Source organism: Neovison vison, chromosome 7, assembly GCF_020171115.1.
Source record: "Neovison vison isolate M4711 chromosome 7, ASM_NN_V1, whole genome shotgun sequence".
Lineage (NCBI taxonomy): Eukaryota > Metazoa > Chordata > Mammalia > Carnivora > Mustelidae > Neogale > Neogale vison.
The window spans coordinates 44,858,347-44,878,205 of NC_058097.1; the positions used below are offsets into that span (position 1 = coordinate 44,858,347).

At 51.2% G+C, this 19,859-nt stretch overlaps 2 protein-coding genes across 6 annotated transcripts in view; both read left to right on the forward strand.

The window, feature by feature from the left end:
* Window positions 1-142: 142 nt before the first annotated feature.
* On the forward strand, window positions 143-13,402 carry EIF3K (eukaryotic translation initiation factor 3 subunit K). The gene is made up of 8 exons (XM_044256554.1): window positions 143-280; window positions 1,160-1,258; window positions 5,010-5,130; window positions 6,421-6,495; window positions 8,791-8,857; window positions 8,943-9,020; window positions 11,268-11,393; window positions 13,330-13,402. Exons 1-8 carry the CDS (start codon window positions 222-224, stop codon window positions 13,359-13,361), a joined length of 657 nt encoding a protein of 218 aa, XP_044112489.1. The 5' UTR covers window positions 143-221; the 3' UTR covers window positions 13,362-13,402.
* Window positions 13,403-18,327: 4,925 nt separating this feature from the next.
* Window positions 18,328-19,859, forward strand: part of ACTN4 (actinin alpha 4) — a 68,802-nt gene continuing 67,270 nt past the window's right edge. For 4 of the 5 annotated variants that reach the window (XM_044256560.1, XM_044256557.1, XM_044256556.1 and 1 more), the window contains exon 1: window positions 18,328-18,552. In XM_044256560.1, the coding sequence (XP_044112495.1) occupies window positions 18,391-18,552 (162 nt within the window). In that variant the 5' untranslated portion in view covers window positions 18,328-18,390. The remainder of the gene's footprint in view (window positions 18,553-19,859) is intronic. The other variant, XM_044256555.1, reaches the window with a different exon arrangement.

Genomic DNA, 19,859 nt, shown 5'->3' on the forward strand with positions numbered 1-19,859 from the left:
TGCGTACTGGACTAGATGAAGCCTTTTTTCACGCTGTGGGTCCGGGTTGGGGGGAGCGTATGCGCACGCGTCAACTGCGCCCGCCGGGAGGAAAGTCACGTGGCGGCCGCCAAGACGACGACGTAGTTTCCGTTTCCACCACCTCTTCCTCTTCCGGTCCTCGGGGAGGCCGTACCGGCTGGCTCTTCGGCTCCGGCCCGGCGTGGGAGGCGACATTCGTCATGGCGATGTTTGAGCAGATGAGAGCGAACGTGGGCAAGTTGCTCAAGGGTATCGACAGGTCTGAGCCCGGTCGGAGGGAGCGTTTCTGGCCAAGCGGCGTGGTGGATGGGACTTTCTAGAAAGCGCAAGGGGTGATTAGCATCCTGGACTTGCCCGGGAGTAGGTTTTCCCATTCGCCCTGGAGGGGAATGTGTGTAAGGAGACGGCACTGCAGGGGCCTACGGACACGAGACAGCCCTGCCTACCTCAGAGTGCTCTCACTTTTTAATTGCTTTAAGGTCTTTCTCTCTGCTGCTCAGCTTTCTCTCTCACAGTCCTTCAGTTTCTTGTGACTCCGCTCCTCAGCCTCTCATAGTGTGCGTCAGTGCCTCTTCATCTCTCTCTCTTTTTTTTTCCTCTCATTGGACACATGTTCCAATTCACTGGACACATGTCACTGAAATTTATTCTGTCCGCGCTGGGCAGTGCTGGGGACCAGAGGTGACCAGGACAGTCCCAGGCCGTGCTTCCAGGGAGTTCCCAGTTCAGAGCCCAGACAAACCGGGCAGTAGGCAGTAATAGCCTGAAGTAGTCAGGGCTAGGATGGGGGAAGCTAAGCACGAAAGGATGGGACTAAACCAGTGTGGGGGTCTGGAGCAGGGAGGAGGGGTGAGGGGCAAAGATGCCCAGGAGGCCAGGTGTACAAGTTACAGTGACTGATTGGCTGAGAGGTGGGGGGATAGCCTAGAAAAGTCCCAGGAGTCTGATGGGGTGGGGGTGGGGTGGTTCAGAGCATTGGTTTAGGTCTGTAAGGTGGGTAAGTGTTATTAGAGGTTATAGAGCTGATGTAAGAGTAAGTGGCCAGTGCCAGAGTTCTCCTCCAGCTGCCCTGCCTCCATAAAGTGACTGGCCTCAGCTCCTTTTTTGTCTCTGTTCTCCTGTCTGGATTCTTCTATAGGTACAATCCTGAGAATCTGGCCACCCTGGAACGGTATGTGGAGACACAGGCCAAGGAGAACGCCTATGATCTGGAAGCCAACCTGGCTGTCCTGAAGCTGTGAGTGTCTGCCTCCATCCCCACCTCCAGGCCTGCAGCCATCCGGGGCAGGGGGACACTCTCAATATTGGATGAGGCCAGAGTTGGGCTGGTCTTTGGGATATGGCTTCTGTTGGTGTGCAAGGCCAGGAAGCCAAGGGAGTTGGGACAGGAGAGATGGTTTTTAAAAATTAATTAAGGGTTATATGTATAGGTTGGTACAAAACACTAAATCCTAGTTAAATAAGTACAAGTGAGAACCCATGTGAACACCACACTTACCACAAAATTGAGTGTTGTCAGGTCCCCAGGCCCCTTGACTTGAATACTTTGTGCGAGTCACCTCACCCCCCACCCTTGTAACCACTTTTAGGCTCTCATGATCTGGTTTGTTTGTTTGTTTGATTTTTTTTTTTAACCAGCTTTTTCCATGTTTTATTTAGTTTAGTGGAAGGCTAGAAAAGACTGGGTTGATATGTGCCTTTTTAATCCAGAGAACAGCATAGTAATTTAACATACTATTGATCACGTTGTATACTCAAAGTTGACAATGATAGATTGGTATGTTGAGAACATTAGATCTGGGGCGGTGGAAGTACCCTGTTCTGTGGCAGTTTCACTAAATGCAGGAGTGTATTTAATGCTCACTGGCTCTCTTATGTCTTCAGTAATATGCCAAGATTTCCAAAGCCTCCTCAGAAATATTAGGTCGGGGCGCCTGGGTGGCTCAGTGGGTTAAAGCCGCTGCCTTCGGCTCAGGTCATGATCCCAGCATCCTGGGATTGAGCCCCACATCGGGCTCTCTGCTCAGCAGGGAGCCTGCTTCTTCTCTCTCTCTGCCTGTCAAATAAATAAATAAAATCTTAAAAAAAAAAAAAAGAAATATTAGGTCGACTTCCACTTTTCTCACTTCTCACTGCCTCTATGTTCCCCATTCAGCCCTAATTCCTATATATCATGGAAACTCATCAACACAACATGAAAAAAAAAAAGAAAGAAAGAAAGGGATGAAGGAAAAGAAATACTTCAGACTGAACGTTTCTATTTAAAGAGGTCTGGAATATTTATTTTTCCTATCGAAAGATAAAATGCGTGTAAAACAAAGTTTCTGGTCTGTGTATTTTTTTTCCTATCTTCCCTATATATTGTCTACTTTCTCATTTGAGCTATTTAAAGAATATAAAGAGAACCCAGAGACAGAGCCTATCTTAGGCTAAAGGAGAATAAATCATGAACATGTGTTCTATTGTAAAATTGTCAGGCTCCAGATCTGTCCACTGGCTCCTAGCATAGCAACATGAACATTTTCATATAACTAATGAGGGACAGAATTTTTTTAATGATTTACTTACAATTCCTGCACATAAATTGATGATTATCTGTGTGTTCATATCCCAGGTATATATTGAGTAGAAATAAGTACCTAAGCTACATGCCTGTGCCCAACTACAAGAGGAACAGAAAACACACAGAGGGACACAGATATCTGTTGGGCAGTAAATTCTCTGCCAAAATTGTTACTGCCCGACAAATATCCACGTTCCCCTGTATGCTTTCCAATCCTCCTACAACTAGGCACAGGCATGCAACTGGGCTCTGAGTTAAACTGGAAAAAGGCCCTCTTGTGTTGAAAATTTTACAAGCTTGATTTCATCTCACAAAGGGTTCAGTAGGCCCACAGATCCAGCCTATGGAGATCTCAGATTCTGAATGAAGAGTTAGAATAAACATTTTTGGCCACTGAAAAATCTCTACATTGCCTCTATATGTTTGGAGTAAGAACTATTATGATAGGAAGATGGGACAAGGGGCACCTGGGTGGCTCAGTGAGTTAAAGCCTCTGCCTTCGGCTCAGGTTATGGTCCCAGACTCCTGGGATTGAGCCCCACATCGGGCTCTGCACTCAGCAGGGAGTCCGCTTCCCCCCCTTTCTTTCTGTCTACTTGTGATCTCTGTCTGTCAAATTAAAAAAAAAAAAAGGAAGATAGGACGAGAGAAACTCCTGGAACTTCCCCTTACCTCCAAAACAGTAAACAAAAGGTTGTAATATTCCTTGGTGTCCTTTTTTATGGCTTCTTTACAAGTCAGACTTTTGGTAGAAGGTAAGAGCAGAAGCTTCAAGGTCTCTTGAGGCATAGAATTAGAAGTCTCACAGCATTACTTCTGTGGCATTTTGTTGGTTAAAGCAAATGACAAGGCCACTTCTGATTTAAGGTTGGGGAAGAAATATAATGCTACTTCACATGAAGAATGGCAAGATCCCATTGCCAAGAAGTGTCATATTGGGTGAGAAAGGAATCCATCAAAATCCTTGAGGAGAAACACAGGCAGCAACTTCCAAGTCTCCACAACTGCATGAGCCAATTCCTTAAAATCTCTTTCTTCTCCATATCCTGTTGGTTCTGTTCCCTTGGAGAACCAAGACTAATAAAGAATATAGATGACCATTTTACTAGAATCATTAGAGGATTGTTGGCACAGCAGGAACAATGAGCTCTTAGGATGATCCTTGAGGAGTATCTCAGAATTGACAGGCCATGGGAACTCTTCTGCAATCTCTTTCATTGAACGTATCTCTCTGCTCTGGCACATTATGATGTCTGGTAAGAGGGGCCTATGTAAATACTCAGCCGGGGTTCAAAAGCAATTGGAACAAGTTACTTGTTGGTGGAGGTCATAGAATCTCGTGATCTGATTTTATGTGAGTTTACCACACATGCATGTGTCCTGAGGAGCTTGGTTCGGGTTTGCCTGTGTTGAATTTGACACAAATGTAGTCCTACAGCATGAGCGTTTCGGAATCTGGCGTCTTCCACTTTGCACCGGGTTTGTGAGATCGATCCATTTTTCCTGCGACTGCAGTTTTTTTTTTTTTTTTAAAGTTTTTTTTTATTTATTTGACAGAAATCACAAGTAGACAAAGAGGGAGGCAGAGGCGGGGGTGGGGGGTAGGGTGCAGGGTCCCTGCTGAGCAGAGAGCCAGATGCGGGGCTCCATCCCAGGACTCAGAGATCTCGACCTTGAGACCTTGAGCAGAAGGTAGAGGCAACCCACTGAGCCACCCAGACGCCCCCTGCAGCTGCAATTTATTGTCATTCTTGTGTAGGGCTTCCTGTGCGATTGTCTAAACCACTCGTTCTCCTGTGGATGGAGACCTTTGCATTCTATCCCCCCACCCCGTGCCATATTGACATGCTGTCAGCTGTGTTACTTTTATATGTTGTCTCAGTTTGGAGATCTATAAAATGGCGTTAAGAACACTTGTATTTGTGGGATTGTTTAGATCGTTAATGGCGTAATTGCTGTTTAGTGAGTGCTCATGGTGTGTTAGCTTCTGTGCTCTAAGTTTTGTGGGTGTTAAGTCAGATGCTGTAGTGTCTTCTTGAAGTAGACAGGGTTGTTACTGCCCCTTGTTTCGAGGGAGGGGACCGATAACACAGAGAATTTCAAAGAGGTAGTCCAGGGTCACTTATGAGGCCAGTGGGAACCGAAGCAGTCTGGCTCCAGAGCCTCTACCTCTGCTGCAGACTGTACTTCGTATTCATTTACTTGTGAACCACTTAACAGCATCTGGCTTATGGGGTGGCTGGGTGGATTAACTGTCCCCATCTATGGAACAGGAAACTAGGTCAGGGTGGTTAAGGTCACAGAGCAAGAATGCTGTTTGGGACTGGAGCCCAGGTATGTCCAGCTCCTGAGCTCTGGGCCACAGCACTGGGCCTCCGGTACCTGAAGAGGCTGCTGAGGCTCTGTCTCTTTTTCCCCTTCCCAGGTACCAGTTCAACCCAGCCTTCTTTCAGACCACAGTCACTGCCCAGATCCTGCTGAAGGCCCTCACCAACCTGCCCCACACGGACTTCACACTGTGCAAGTGCATGATTGATCAGGCACACGTATCCTTCCAGTGTCCTGGCGGGTTGTGCGGAGGAAGGGCTGGGGGCAAGGTAGATAAATATCCCAGGTCAGCGGGCTGTGAGTTCAGCTGCAAACTCAGAGCGCCTCCTCTGGGCTTGGTACTGTGCTGGGTGGGACATTTGGGGGCCCGGGACAGGCCTGGCCCCTGCCCTTCCAGAGCTCACCATGCAGTGGGGGACAGAGGTCCTCTTGTCAGTGACGGCCTACAGTCTGGGCTTGGGGTTCGGAGAGGTCAGAGGAGGCCCCTGATCCTGTTTGGATGTTAGGGAGGGCTTCTTGGAGGAGGGGACGTCCAAAAGATGAGCTAAATGGAGTGTTAAGGAAGGGTGATCTGGGCGGAGGTAAGGAGGTAAGAAGGCCTGGAGAAAAAAAGAAGAGGTCAGTGGTCTTTCAGAGGCAGGAGAGGAAGTTTGGTGCAGCCTCACCATGGATTGCAAAATGCAATCTGGTCAGACTCAGAAGGGGACCGGGAAGCTGTAAAAGGTTTCAACCTCAGAGTGAGAGCACCCGAGTGGCTCAGTCGGTTAAGTAGCTGCGTTTAGGTCCTGATCCTGGAGTCCCAGGATTGCATCCCAAGTCGGGCTCCTTGACAAGCTTGGCAGAGTCCCTCATCCATGCTCTGGCACTCAGTCCCGACGCTGTCACACTTAACCTGCCCATCACTTAGCAGTGAACCCGCCCTGCCAGGTGTGTCTGTGGGAGTGTCTGCCTTCTGAGATCAGCCCCCCTCCCTAGGAGTCTGTTTCAGGGGCTTTCCAAATAAAAGAAAAAAGTAGATGTACCGTTCGCTGTTAAAAGTACGAAAAGCATACAGTGGAAAGAGATAAGGCTTCCTCCTTTCCCTGCCCCACAGCCACTCTATTCCCCTGCCAGGGGGCAACACTTGTTTGCCATTCTTGGGTTGCCTTTCTGGAGATACCCTATAGACGAATGAGTACAGGTGTGTGTGTTCACATACGTGTGTGTGCCCCCCCCCCAACACACACACCAGTCCCCCACCCAGATGGTGGTCTCTTACGCGTGTTGGTCTGTGTCTTGCCTTTTCACATCCCAGTGTGTCTTGTTGCCTCTCCACGCCGGTTCTCTAAGAGTTGGCTCCTCCCAGAGTATGGACAGGCCAGTGTTTGGCTTCGTGGCTCTATTGCTGGCTCGCTTGTTGTCTTAACTGTGCTGCAGTGAACAGAAGGTGGGCAGGGAGAGGTGGTCTGGGACTCAGCGGCAGCCCCTGAAGCTCAGGGCTGTTTTCCCTTAACACATTCTTCTTTTAGCAAGAAGAACGGCCAATCCGACAAATTTTATACCTCGGAGACCTGCTGGAGACCTGCCACTTCCAGGCCTTCTGGGTAACTTGGCTGTGGGGCCAGGGTGGGCGGCTGGGCTGAGTTGAGCTGGGACAGGCGGCTGAAAGGAATAGCCGTGCCCATTTGCTGTCTGCTTGCATAACTGTGGGCGATCCCCGCTCAGGGCTTTGCGAGGGTGACTGCACGGACTTGTCATCCTCGCACTGAGCCAGGACGCCCACGTTGTCCCTTGTGCCCCCGGGTTGGGGCACATGTGCACACACCCATGTCTGTCCTTCCTCCCAAAGTCCTCCCACTTCTGTATGCTCTTTCCCTTTTGCTCTTGAACTGGAGCCCCACCCTCCACTTCTGCCAAGGGTCCTTCTCACCATCATTCCCAGACCCATGTCTCTCCCCCCGAAACCCCTTAGCCCTGCAGCTCAGGTGCATTGGACCCCCAAGGGGTTTAAAAAAACAAAAATGATCCTTGACTCCAGCCCCGAGTATGATCTAATCAGCCTGTGTGTGGTCCAGGCTTCGGGATCTGAAGCAGGTGTTTCCGATGCTCAGGGAAGGTGGGGAGCTGCCGCCCGGCACCCGCCTTTAGCAATAACCGCTCCCTCTTCTGCCTGTGAATGCCATATGTTTCTACCCCCTGACCACTTCCTCCTAGCTTCCCAGCTCACCCTGGGAGGTCTCCAGCCTGGCGTCCTTGGGCCTGACCAGCAGCCCGGGTCCTCCATTGTGCTTCGTCTGTTAGCAGAAGTCTGCATGGGAGACCCTGCGAGAGGCCAGGAGAAGGCCCATCATGTCCTTGGGGCTTATCCCCTCCTAGCCCAGGGTCTCACTGCCCAATCCCAGCTCTTCACGCCTTCTCATCCCCTCTCCTCCTTCCCTTCTCATCACAGCTAGTGCTCTTCTGCCTTGTTTTGTGGGAAAATATAAGCAGTCAAAGCAGAAGTCCCATGTGTTACTGCTCTCAGCCTCGACATCTGCTGGCAGCCGACTGAACGCTTTTCTGTTTCAGACCACCCCTCAGCTGGTGCCCTGTTCCCCTTCCTTCTTGCCCACTCAGCGCCTCTCCCTCCTCTCATAGCAGCAGGCCTGGCCTTCCCTGATTGTTTCTGTCACCAGAGACCATGTCCACCCTCTAGTTCGTTCTTGCCTACAGAAGAGAACTGTCTGGACACCTGGGTGGCTCATTTAAGCATCTGCCTTCAATTCAGGTCAGGATCCCAGGATCCTAGGATCGAGCCCCACACTGGGCTCCCTGCTCAGTGAGGAGCCAACTTCTCCCTCTGCCTGCCGCTCCCCCTGCTTTTGCTCTCTCTCACTCTGCCAAATAAATAAAAGTCTTTAAAAAAATAAGAAGAAAACTCCCCCCGAACCTCCCATCTTCCCTACCACATCTACCTCTTACCCTCTTTGTCTGTACCCCATGGAGTGGAAAGTCTCACATCCCAGGAAACCCCTCCATGTCAGGCAGAGTGGGACCATTGGTAATGCCGCTCGTGGGCTGGGCTGCCTGTGCTCAGTCTCTCCTCTCCCTGCTCACTTGAAGCCGTTGTGTTCATTCCATTCAGGCATTCATGGCCAGCCTTCCATCCCCCGGTCTCCCACATGTATACAAGCGCATGCACGCACTGTCCGCCCTGTCGGCCACCTCTGATGGGGAGGGACACACACTGCTCCCTCAAATCCTTTTATCATTTGGCTCCCGGGACAGTTACTGTCCTGTATATCCTCTGCATTGTCCTTGTGGGTTTCTCATTTCCCACGCTAATGTCACAGGGAGCCCTGCTGGGAAGGTGACTTGTGGACAGAAGCCTGAAGGGTGTAGGGGTGCTAGCCATGGGGAAGGAGAGTTCGAGACTCAGCACCAGCCAGTGCAGAGACCTTAAGGTGGGCGGATTTGTGGTGTGTCTGGGGAGCAGCGAGGAGGCCCCTGTGGCTGGAGCCAAGGGCTGAGTGGGAGGACGTGACAGGCAGATCCCGTGGGGCCTTGTGGGTCATGGTAGGACACTTGGCCTTTTCTCCGAGTGAGATAGGAGCAGGAGGAGGTGGGTGAGTGCAGTTAGCTAAGTTTCTGTCTCTTCCCTCTTTGGGTCTGTGGTTTCTGCCTGCCTGATTCAACCCCCAGCTCTCTGATTTGGGGCAAGTCACTTAGCTCCCCTGAGCCTTGGTTTTTTCATCACTAAAAATGGGCAGAAAATAGTAACTTAGGTCATAGGGTCACACAGAGAAGAAAGTTGGCATGTGAGGTGAATGCCCAAATCGTAGCTTCTGTTGCTGACTTCATTAATGATGATGTACTTGAGGTCATTCACATTATTGGGAACGTTATCCTTTCCCTCACAGCAAGCCCTGGATGAAAACATGGACCTTCTGGAAGGTATAACTGGCTTTGAAGACTCTGTTCGAAAATGTAAGTCCGTCTTGGTGCCTGGGCTCCCCAGGGGGAAGGGGTAGGGAGTGGCCCTTTACAGTCTTCATTCCTCCCCCCACTGCAGTTATCTGCCACGTTGTGGGCATCACTTACCAGCACATTGATCGCTGGCTGCTGGCTGAGATGCTCGGGGATCTGACAGGTAAGGCCTCTTTGGGTCCCCAGTGCCAATCGAGGAGGTTAGGGGTGGTCAGGGGCCATGGTTCTCAGCCAGCTCCTCAGATGGGCCCATCCCTGCGCCAGCAAGTCAGCATTGAAGGTCCCACCCAGCTCGTTACTGAAGGAGTGAGGGACTGGTACAAACATGCCCTTCCTTGGGGAGATCCTCCGGCATTCGTTTATTTTATTCTACGTGAGTCATTTGAATGCCTGCTCAGTACCAGGCTGTCTTAGGTCTTGGGGATGTAGCCATGAATGAGACAGAATGGCTCAGATTTGTTCTCAGGGAGGTAGCAAAACAGATGACAAAATGAGACGTGCAAGTGTAGTGTGCACTCAGGATTGCTCCTGGGGCTCGGGTGAGTAGTGAGTAGTTGTGGGGTTTTTTTGGTTTGTTTGTTTTTAAGATTTTATGTATTTGATCGAGAGATCACAAGTAGGCAGAGGGGGAGGGGGAAGCAGGCTCCCTGCTAAGCAGAGAGCCTGATGCGATGCATGGCTGAGACCATGACCCGAGCCAAAGGCAGAGGTTTAACCCATGAGCCACTCAGGCGCCCCTTTTGTTTGATTTTTCAAGAGATCCTTCCAGGAGCACCTGGGGCACTCAGTCAGTTAAGCATCTGATTCTTAATCTTAGGGTTTGTGAGTTCAGCTCCCTACTTTAAAATAAATGAATAAATAAATAAAAGATCCTTCCATAAAAAAAAAAAAAGAAGAAGAAAAGAAGGGAAGGAAAGCATGTTTGTGTATTTGCTTGTTTTTGCAAAAAGAAACAGGAAGGAAATTAAAACTAAGGAAAATGGTTACTCCTTGGGAGGGCGGGGTGAGCACAGCACTGGGGAGCGGGGCTTTGGGGGTGAGATTTCAGTACCTTATTTGGGTAGTTTTGCCTTTTGATCTGTAGAGTGTGCGTGCTTGTGCTCTTTGTTGTTTAGCAGAAGCTAACTTTTCTTGGACAGTTTGTGTCAGGCTATACTAAGTGCGTTTCATCAGGTAGGTGTTTTCCATATTTTTTTCTGAAGATTTTATTTATTTGGCAGAGAGATCGATCACGAGTAGGCAGAAAACCAGGTAGAGAGAGAGGGGGAAGCAGACTTCCCACTGAGCAGAGAGCCCGATGTGGGGCTCCATCCCAGGACCCTGAGATCATGACCTGAGCGGAAGGCAGAGGCTTTTTTTTTTTTTTTTTTACCATTTTTTTTTTTTTTTAAAGATTTTATTTATTTGACAGAGAGAAATCACAAGTAGACAGAGAGGCAGGCAGAGAGAGAGAGAGAGGGAAGCAGGCTCCCTGCTGAGCAGAGAGCCCGATCGGGACTCGATCCCAGGACTCTGAGATCATGACCTGAGCCGAAGGCAGCGGCTTAACCTACTGAGCCACCCAGGCGCCCAAGGCAGAGGCTTTTTAACCCACTTAACCCACCCAGGCACCCTGTTTTACATATTTAAAAGGGAGAGTAAGTCAAAAAGGGATCAAGCAACCCTTAGACTTGTGTCTAAAGAGAAGCAGACGAATTTATCAGATTGCTAACAGTCCCACAGGAGTTACCTCAAGCAGCAGGTTGTCTTCTGGCCATGCATCCTTCCTGGCAGGTTTTTTTTTTTTTTTTTTAAGATTTTTTTTTTTTTTAAATTTGTTTGTGAGAGAGAGAGAGAGAGAGAGCGAGCGCGCAAGCACAGGCAGACAGAGTGGCAGGCTAGAGGCAGAGGGAGAAGCAGGCTCCCTGCCGAGCAAGGAGCCCGATGTGGGACTCCATCCCAGGATGCTGGGATCATGACCTGAACTGAAGGCAGCCCGTAACCAACTGAGCCACCCAGGTGTCCCAAGTTTTTTTAAGAGCAAAAACAGCCTGCAAAGAAATTCCCAGCTGAGGCTCTGGCCTTACGAGTCGTGATAGCGAGGACATAATTTTAAAACCATTTCCAAGTTGTATGGAAAAGCAGAGAAGGAAGTGTACCACTGTCGTTGGAAACTAAGGTCTGCGCTGGGAGAGAAAAGCGAGGGAGAAACCGAAAGGGGAGATAGGCCCTGTGGTCACGTCAGGGTGGGAAAGCCGACAGGCTCCCTCTGGCTGCCTCTCCGAGAACAAACCATGGAAACGCAAGCACGCATGGCCGCAGGAGACACCTGTGTTCCCTGAGGCAGCCAGCATGGGGGCTCCCCAGCCTCGGCTGTGGTCCTGCGGGGGCGGGGTGCCTGAGCCGCCCGCCCGGCCCGTGTCCCCTGCAGACAGCCAGCTGAAGGTGTGGATGAGCAAGTACGGCTGGAGTGCTGACGAGTCGGGCCAGATCTTCATCTGTAGCCAGGAGGAGAGCATCAAGCCCAAGAACATCGTGGAGAAGATCGATTTTGACAGTGAGTGGGGGCCCAAGGCTTCAGGCTATGCATCTAAGGAGCTGCCCTTTGACGGGCCAGGGCTGGGGCCCCAGAAGACTTGGGTGGCTGTGGTCTGGTTCCGGCCCGGGAACTTGGCATCTGCTGGAGCCCACTGGCTTCTCTCACAGGGCTTCCTGCTGAGGGAGGTGGGGCAGGGGGCAGAGGAGTCCTTCCCTGGGACTCCTGGGTGCTCTGGTCTCTTTGCCGTCTGTCTCTGGGGATGGCACCTTGGCCCTGGTGTCTGCAAAAACAGGGACACCAGAAAGTGTCCACGGGTTCTGGAGTCAGGTAGCTAAGTGGGGCTCTCGGTTCTTGGTTTCTTAGCTCTGTCACTTGGGGCCAGTGGTTTTACCTGTGCCTCAGTTTCCTCATCCAAAAAGTGGGGACGCTGGCAGCAGTCATTCTGACAAATATTATGTCGTTTCTGAGGCTTACTAAGTTGTTTGGTCCTCATGTGAACCCCATACGGGAGAGGATATTATTGTATGTGACGAAACACATGCACGTCGTGGAGGTACAGGAGCGGAGTGAGGCCGTCTGTGCGGAAAGCAGAGCAGAGAGCCACGGTGGTCCTCGGCTGAACTGGCCCTGCTGGTCCCTCAGCCGGGAAGGAAGTGGGATAGCTGTGCAGTCAGCCCTCTGATCTGCACACTATGCGCGCGTCATCGAGGGAGTGAGAACCCGGGGCCAGAGGTTGGCCACTCCCTCACGCCCTGGGTCTCCTCCCCCACCCTCGAGTCTGATTCTGGGGTTGTAAAGCTGTGTCTTGGCCCAGCGTGGCTTCTCACTACAAACCAGCTCATCTGGAGCTAAACTTGGTGGGCCCCTTTGCATGGAGGGTGTCTAGACCCGCACTGTAAGCGAGAAGTGCCCCCCTCCCACCCCCATGTTGGGTTCTGGGGAGAAGACCCTGCTGCAAAGGGCTCTCCGGGGGGAGGTACAAGGCTGGTGCTTAGTGTGTCTTACAGGTGGCATGTGGAGAGTGTTGCTGTGACAGCGGTGAGAGGAGCAAGAACTGGCTGCCAGGTGTTCTGAGCATGTCATGTAGTCCTAGGGCCCTGTGGGGTCCATGCCTCGTGCAGGCGGGAAAGCTGGAGTTAATGAACTTGCCTAAGGTCACCCATCTGGTACTAGGCAGAGCTGTGATTCTTACATAGGTCTCCTTGCTCTAGAGTCGAGATTGGGTTTTTTTGTTTGTTTGTTTTTGTGTTGTTGTTGTTGTTGTTTTTAAGATTTTATTCATTTGTTTGACATAGATACAGAGAGAGAGGGAACACAAGCAGGGGGAGTGGGAGAGGGAGAAGCAGGCTTGCCACTGAGCAGGGAGCCCTACACGGGGCTCGATCCCAGGACCCTAGCTAGGATCATGACCTGAGCGGAAGGTAGACAGTTAAAGACTGAGCCACCCAGGTGCCCCCAGAGTCGAACTTCTTTACTAGGGCCCCATACTGTCTTTGTGGGGTGCCCGGCTGGCTTAGTCTGACTCTTACTCTTGGAGGTCTTGAGTTCAAGCCCCATGTTGGGGACAGAGATTACTTCAAAAAGAAACAAAACAAAACAAAAAATCTGACTTTGAAGGTGATAAGGGCCCAGAAAAGTTTTGTGATATGCCACCCCTAAAGAATTGTGGGTGCCATGGTTGGTGGCTGGAGGTTGGTTTCTCATTCTTTTTTTTTTTTTTAAAGATTTTATTTATTTACTTGACAGAGATCACAAGTAGGCAGAGAGGCAGGCAGAGAGAGAGGAGGAAGCAGGCTCCCTGCCGAGCAGAGAGCCCGATGTGGGGCTCCATCCCAGGACCCTGGGATCATGACCTGAGCGGAAGGCAGAGGCTTTAACCCACTGAGCCACCCAGGTGCCCCTTGGTTTCCCATTCTCGCCATGTTGACCTGCTCCCCTCTTCTCTTCCCAACAGGTGTGTCCAGCATCATGGCCTCCTCCCAGTAACTTGGCCAGCCGGCGTTGAATAAAGATTTGATGACTTCTTATTCCTGGTCTCTCCTGCTCATTGGCTTCCTGCCTCTGCCCCTGGCCCACCAGAGGGCGCCCGGGAGCAGACCTTTGCCCACTCTCTGGAGCCTCCTCCCTCTGCCTGGGGCCTCCCTCCTCCTACTTCCTCCCCTACCCCAATCCCCGCCCCCCCACAACGGACCTTCCACACCCACCTTCCTGACGTGTCAGGTCACCAGTCGCAAGCCGGCAGCCGTGAGTCAGCAAGGAGGAGGATGTGAATGAATAGGTTGTAGGAGTCCAACCCTGCCGCTGGGTGTGCCTGGCAATTCTGCCTTCTGGAACAGGCAGGTGAACAGGAGTGGGTTTCTGGTGAGGGGAGGCACACCTTTGCCCTTTGGCCTGACAGGCTGGTGGAGGGAATGAGGGAGGATTCAGTCCACCTCCTGTCCTGACTAATGTTCAGCCCATCCTTGTGTGCCCTTGGCTTGGCGACTCTGCCTCTGTATCTGTTTCCTCATCTGTGAAATGGGGAGAATGACCCACCCTTGTCAGTTGTGGGAAGTCCAGGACCTCTGGCCAGTAAAGGTCTCTCATCAGGGCCTAGCATGTTCTTGGCTCTTAGAAAACAGGAGTCATTGGGAAAAAAAAAAAAGAAAACAGGAGTCATTGTTAATTTCAGATTCAAGATTCTCCCAAGGTTGCGTTGTTCATACCCAAGATTGCAAACTAGTCCTCACCATTCTGCTTGGAAGGATTTTACAAGAAAATTGGGAATTCACCTTCAGCCTACACCAGCCAGGAGTCCTAGCTAATACTACTTGATCTGTAGCTGGGTTGGTTTATCCCTGTCTTACACAGGAAGGATTCCGGAGTCTAGCAGAGTGACCTTGGACAAGTATCTTCTGCTCTGAGCCTGCTGTCTGCAGGAAGAAGGGGTGGCAGCAACAGCGACTGCCTTTGGGCAAAAGTGCGGCAAAAGAGATGCCATCATAGATGTCCAGCCCTTAGTGTAACCTGGCAGGTGTCACTGAGGGAGTATTTCCTTCTCATAAACCATTACATGTGAACTTAGCCTGCGGAGAGGGCAGTGGCAGTGCCTGGCCTGTCCCCTCTTCCGGGTCCTCATCTGCTTGCATTCACACCCATCATTCTTTTGAGACATTGACGGAGCCAGGGCAGGGCGGGACACCCTTTGCCCTGGGTTCCAGACCTGAGCAGGAGCCAGGAAGCAGGGTGTGCCCAAGTTCCCGGGACAAAGGTGCCTCTGTGACTGACAGGGGAGCCAGCTCTAAGGGGCAGGGGAGGGGCATAGAAAGAGACAATATTGGGGTGCTATTTGATCATCACCCACTCTGTGTGAGTATGACTCCCACTCACCCCCGCTTGGCAGGTGCCTTCGTGTAGATACAAGTTGTACAACCGACCGTGGCTGCTCTGCAGGGAAGAGGAAATGACCTTTACCTCTTTGGGAAACGACAGCTTTTCCTGCTTAGCCTACTGCTGTTGCTCTAGGAGGATCCTTTAAGAAGCTATAGAAAAAGACTGCCTGAGGTCAAACACTAGCCTAGCGACCTCAAGGCACATTGGTTGACCTCCTTGCGTCTCAGTTTCCCAGCTAGGGTGAGCACCCACTTTAGTGCGTTGGAAGAGTTGAGAACAGCCCAGTCTGTGGTAAGAGATGATACATTTACTGCTGGTCTTGCTCACTTGGGCTTGGGGGTGTTATTTCAGCTGCTTCCATAGTCCCCTCTCAACGTCTGGTATCTGTTCATGTTCCCACCCTAGAAGGACACAGCCCTGTTTGGTTCGTTTCACTAACTAGAATTAGCAATGGAATACAACAGGCGCCGGGCTGGCTCAGCCGGTAGTACGTGTGACTCTTGATCTTGGGGTCATGAGTTCAAGCCCCACATTGGACATAGAGCATACTTTAAAAAAAAAAAAAAGTCAAAAATAACATTTATAAATAAAGGGAGCCTTTAATTTAACCTCACTGATGGGGGCCATCCACTTCATCTTTGAGCCCTTCGTCTGGGACGTCTTTCAGTGTCCTTTGGGAGCAGTCAGGGTGGGGCTGGTGGCCCAGAGCTCCAGTGGCTCTCCCTGCCAACTAGGCCCAGCACAAAAGTCCTGGGTTGGTTCCCTAGGTCACAGACAACACTCCTGGATCTTTGGCCAGGTCCTGGCATCCCCAGGGAAAATGGGCTGTGTGCAGGCCCTGTCTCCTTCCTTTGTGTTGCATTGGATCCCTTTTAGTGCCTTTGAAAGAGGTGGGAAGAAATCCACAAGCTCCCATGCCTGGAGAAGCCAGGTCTTCTCATTCCTATCCCCAGTAGCTGACTGTGACCCAGCCTATTCCGTTCACACTGTGGGCCAGTTTTTTCTCTACTCTAATTCCAACTCTTACCTCCTTTGCTTTCTTGACTCCAGTCAAGTTCGCACTCTCCAGTCGCTCAGGTCCAAACCTTGGGAGCCATCTTGAGTCTGGATTCTTCCTTCATTCTCATGTCCACCCCCACTCCCCATCCAATTCACAACAGTAAGTCCTGTCAGCTCCCCTTTTCCAAATCTTTCCACTGTCCATCCTCCATGGCTCTCTCCCAGGACCCTGGTCCTGAAGGACCAGGTCCTCACCTAGACCATCATGGCAGCCCTCTGGTTGGTCTCCCTGAGCTCATTCCACCTATAGTCTGTTCCCCTCCCTTGGCTGCTGGAGCTTGCAAACAGTTGCACTTGATCCCAGCCCTCCCTCTGCTTAGGGTCCTCCCTAAAACTTCCCACTGCATTTTCAATAAAATTCAAAGTCCTCATCATGGTTTTAAGTCCATCCATTCATTCACCTCAGATATATTAAGCTGCTTTCTTGTGTAGACACTGCTTCAGAGACTAGGGCAACGGCAGTGACTCCTGGACTGACATTCTTGGGAAGGAGAAAGATAATCACGGTAAACAAGCCATTTACGTAGTATGCTAAATGGTCGTCTGTACTCTTGAAAGAAAAAAAAAAGGAGGGAAGGTGTAAGATGTTCTTTTAACTAGGGTTAAAGTCTCCCTGAAGAGGTGATGGTCTCACTGAAGAGGTGATGTTTCTGCAGACCTGCAGGAAAGGAGTCTGTTGAAGTCCTGGGGATCCAGTATGTGGGGAAAGTGTTCAGGCCCTGGTAACAAGGTATCACCCAGTGCAAAGGCCCTGAGGCTGGAAGGTGCCTGGTGTGTTTGAAGAACAATGAGGAGGAAGTCAGCAATGTGGCAGCAGCTCAGCGACTGAGAGGGAGAGACAGAGGTGAACTGGAAGAGGAAATGGGGACAGGATGGGGAATCCACTGGGGGTCTGGCTGGGGCTCCAGGAGTATCTTATTTCAAAAGTGGGGCTGAGCCAAGGCAGGGAAGACTCCTTCAGCCTTTCCTCCTTTCTTTGACTTTGACTTGTACTTGGTATTGCACCAAGGAGGGGTTCTGAACGAGGAAGGAGAGAATTAGGTGAGAGATTCAAGGCTCCCTCAGACTTCTTGTGGGAAAGGGAGTGTGATGGAGGGTTGGGAGAGGGAGCAGGGAGATGGGAAGGAGCCTGCTACAGTGGTCCATGTGAAGACAAGGCAGGGTGGACAGGACTGGGATGGGGCCGTGGAGGCAGGAGGAAATGGGTGGATTCTGCATATACCTTTTATTTTTAAAAATTTTTTTATTTTACTTATTTATTTTAAGATTGATTGATTTATTTGAGAGAGAAAGTGAGCATGGTGGGGAGGGGCAGAAGGAGAGAGAAAGAGAGACTCTTAAGCTGACTCAGCACCAAATGCGGAGTCCCACTCGGGGACTAATGACTCTGAGATCATGACAGGAGCAACCTGGGTGGAAACCAAGAGTTGGTTGCCTAACTGCACCACCTGTATATACTTTTAAGATAGAACTGACAATTTCCTGCATTGGATGTGGGGTGTGAAGACAAAGAGGAGGCAAGGATTGACAGAAAGTCTTATTGCCCACACAGCTGGAAGGGTGGAGGCACCATTAACCGAAATGAGGATGACTGTGGGGTGATCAGGTTTGGGAAGATCAGAAGCTTTGGATATTTAAATCTGAGAAGTATATGAATGTGGCAGTGTCACTTATCTGTATTTATTTGCTTACTTACTGTTGCCCCCCCCCCCACCATGTGAGCCACATGAGAACTAATCATGTTTCAATCACTTACCATGCTCAGGACTCTATTGCCAGTGTCCAAGAACAATGCCTGGCACACCACAGATGCTCAATAAATGTTTGTTGAATGAATGAAGACAGACAATTCCCCAGACTCCTTTACCTTCCTGGTCAGCCAATATTTATTCCAATCTACCTAACAAGAGTTAACTCTTGTTAACAAGAGTTCCAAACAAGATTGGAACTCTTGTTTTGTTTTGTGAATCCTTCAGGTCTGTGTGCAAATATTCCCCTTTTCTGCAAAGCCTACCCGGAGTACTGTTTGACATTCCAGCTCATGCTTAATTTTTCTCCATAACGTTTATCAGATGTTGGACTATACTTCCAAAGATTTTGTTATCTTCCTTCACTAGAACGTAGTTCCACGAGGGCAGGGATTTCTGTCTATCTTGTTTAGTGTGGATGCGTAAGACATGATGCGGCACAGTCGGCAGGTCTAGGCTTGATGGCTAGACCCCCGCCTTATGAATCATTCATGACTGGCCCCGCCCACACGCAGAGAACGGGCGCGCTCTCGCGGGAGAGGGGAAGCAGCTCGTACACGAGCTGAAGGGGCGGTGGGGGAAGTGAACTCTGCGCAGCCGCCGAATTACAGAGGCGGGTCCCAGCGTCTTTCTGGTTAGGAGGCGCGCGCGCGCGGGAGGGTGGCGGCGGCGGCGGCGCGGTGCGCAGGCGCGGCGGGCAGTGCGCAGGCGCTGGGGGAGGGCGGGCTGAAGCAGCTGAAGCGGCGGCGGCGGCGGCGGCGGCGGCGGAGGCTCGGGCAGAGGGGCGGGAGCTGCGGCGGGAGCAGACGGCTGGTGGGCGAGCGAGAGGCGGCGGAATGGTGGACTACCACGCGGCGAACCAGTCTTACCAGTACGGCCCCAGCAGCGGGGGCAATGGCGCCGGCGGCGGGGGAAGCATGGGCGACTACATGGCCCAGGAGGACGACTGGGACCGGGACCTGCTGCTGGACCCGGCCTGGGAGAAGCAGCAGCGTAAGGTGCGTGGCCCTCGGGCCGGACGGGCTGAAGGGGGGCTTCCGAGGGAGGTTGGGGCCCGGGAAGGGGATTGGAGTTCTCAAGAGGGAATTGAAGGGTCTGTTGGGGGGGAATCGGGGGTCATGAAACGGAATTGGCGGGACTGGGAAGGGGTTTGTAGTCCTAAGAAGAAATTTTAGAACTTGACCAAGGAATGGGGAGTCTGAAAAAATAGTTGGCGGCTGTGTAGAGAATATAGAAGTCTAAAAAATAAAAAATCAGATAGCCCGATGAAGGAATTGGAGGGTCTGGGCGGGGAATTGGGGGAAACCAAGATGCTTGGAGACTTCTAAAATGGAATTGGGGTCTGAGGCGGGATGGAAGGGTCAGAGGGTGTTTGGGGGTGCGGAGAGAAACGGTGGAGTCAGGAATTTGTGGGCCAGAATGGAATTAATGGTTGGGGGAGCCTGAAGAGGAGCTCGAAGATGGAAGGGGTTATTTGGAGTGCAGAAAGGTGTGAAGAAGATTAGGGTTTGGGGAGTTCTAAAGGGGTTGGAAATTCTGGAAGTCTGAAGATGGAGTAGGGGGTACTAAGAAAGGGATATGGAGTCTGAAGAGTATTGGGGGGACCTGGGAGAATTGGAAGATGAGCAGGATAGAGGAAAGAAGTGGGTGTGAGATGGGAGTGGGGTGCGAGGATGGGTAGGGGTGCGAATGAAAGAAGTTAGGGAGCTGTGAGAAGTGTTGGAAGGGGTGAGATTTATTTGGGGGGGACCCTGTTCTCATTGGAGGGTTGGAGGAGTAAGAGGTATTGATGAGGTCTGAAGAGGACGAAGGGAGATGCAGAGTGTACCTGGAGTGTTTTGAAGAGGGGCTTCTGATGGAAGGCTGAAAAGCTCAGCCAAGGCTTGGAGGAGCCTAAGGAAAAGGTGGTGTGGAAAAGGTGAGCATGCTGGAGAGAATGGGAGCCGTGGAATGGCGGGTAAGGGGAGGGAGATTAGTTTAGAAAAACGAAAGTCTCATTAGGAAGGCAGTGTGTGATGGATGGCCTGAGAAAGGAATTTGGAGGGGGGAGGGCTTCTAGAGGTACACAGTCTCAGTCTCGGGACAGAGTGTGTTTTAAGGTGAGGGGAGGGAGAATAAGGGAGGAAACTGAGTGTCAAGGAAGAATTGTCTTTGGGGGGAGGGGGTGAAGGGACCCTTAAAGCAGGGTCTGTTTTCAGGTGGCATGTTGGGGTGTGGAAGCAACTTAGAGGAGAGACTCCAGTAGTGAAAGGGAGACCAAAAGGAGGGGGCGACCTGGAGAAGGTGTTTGTGGGGAGGGATAATT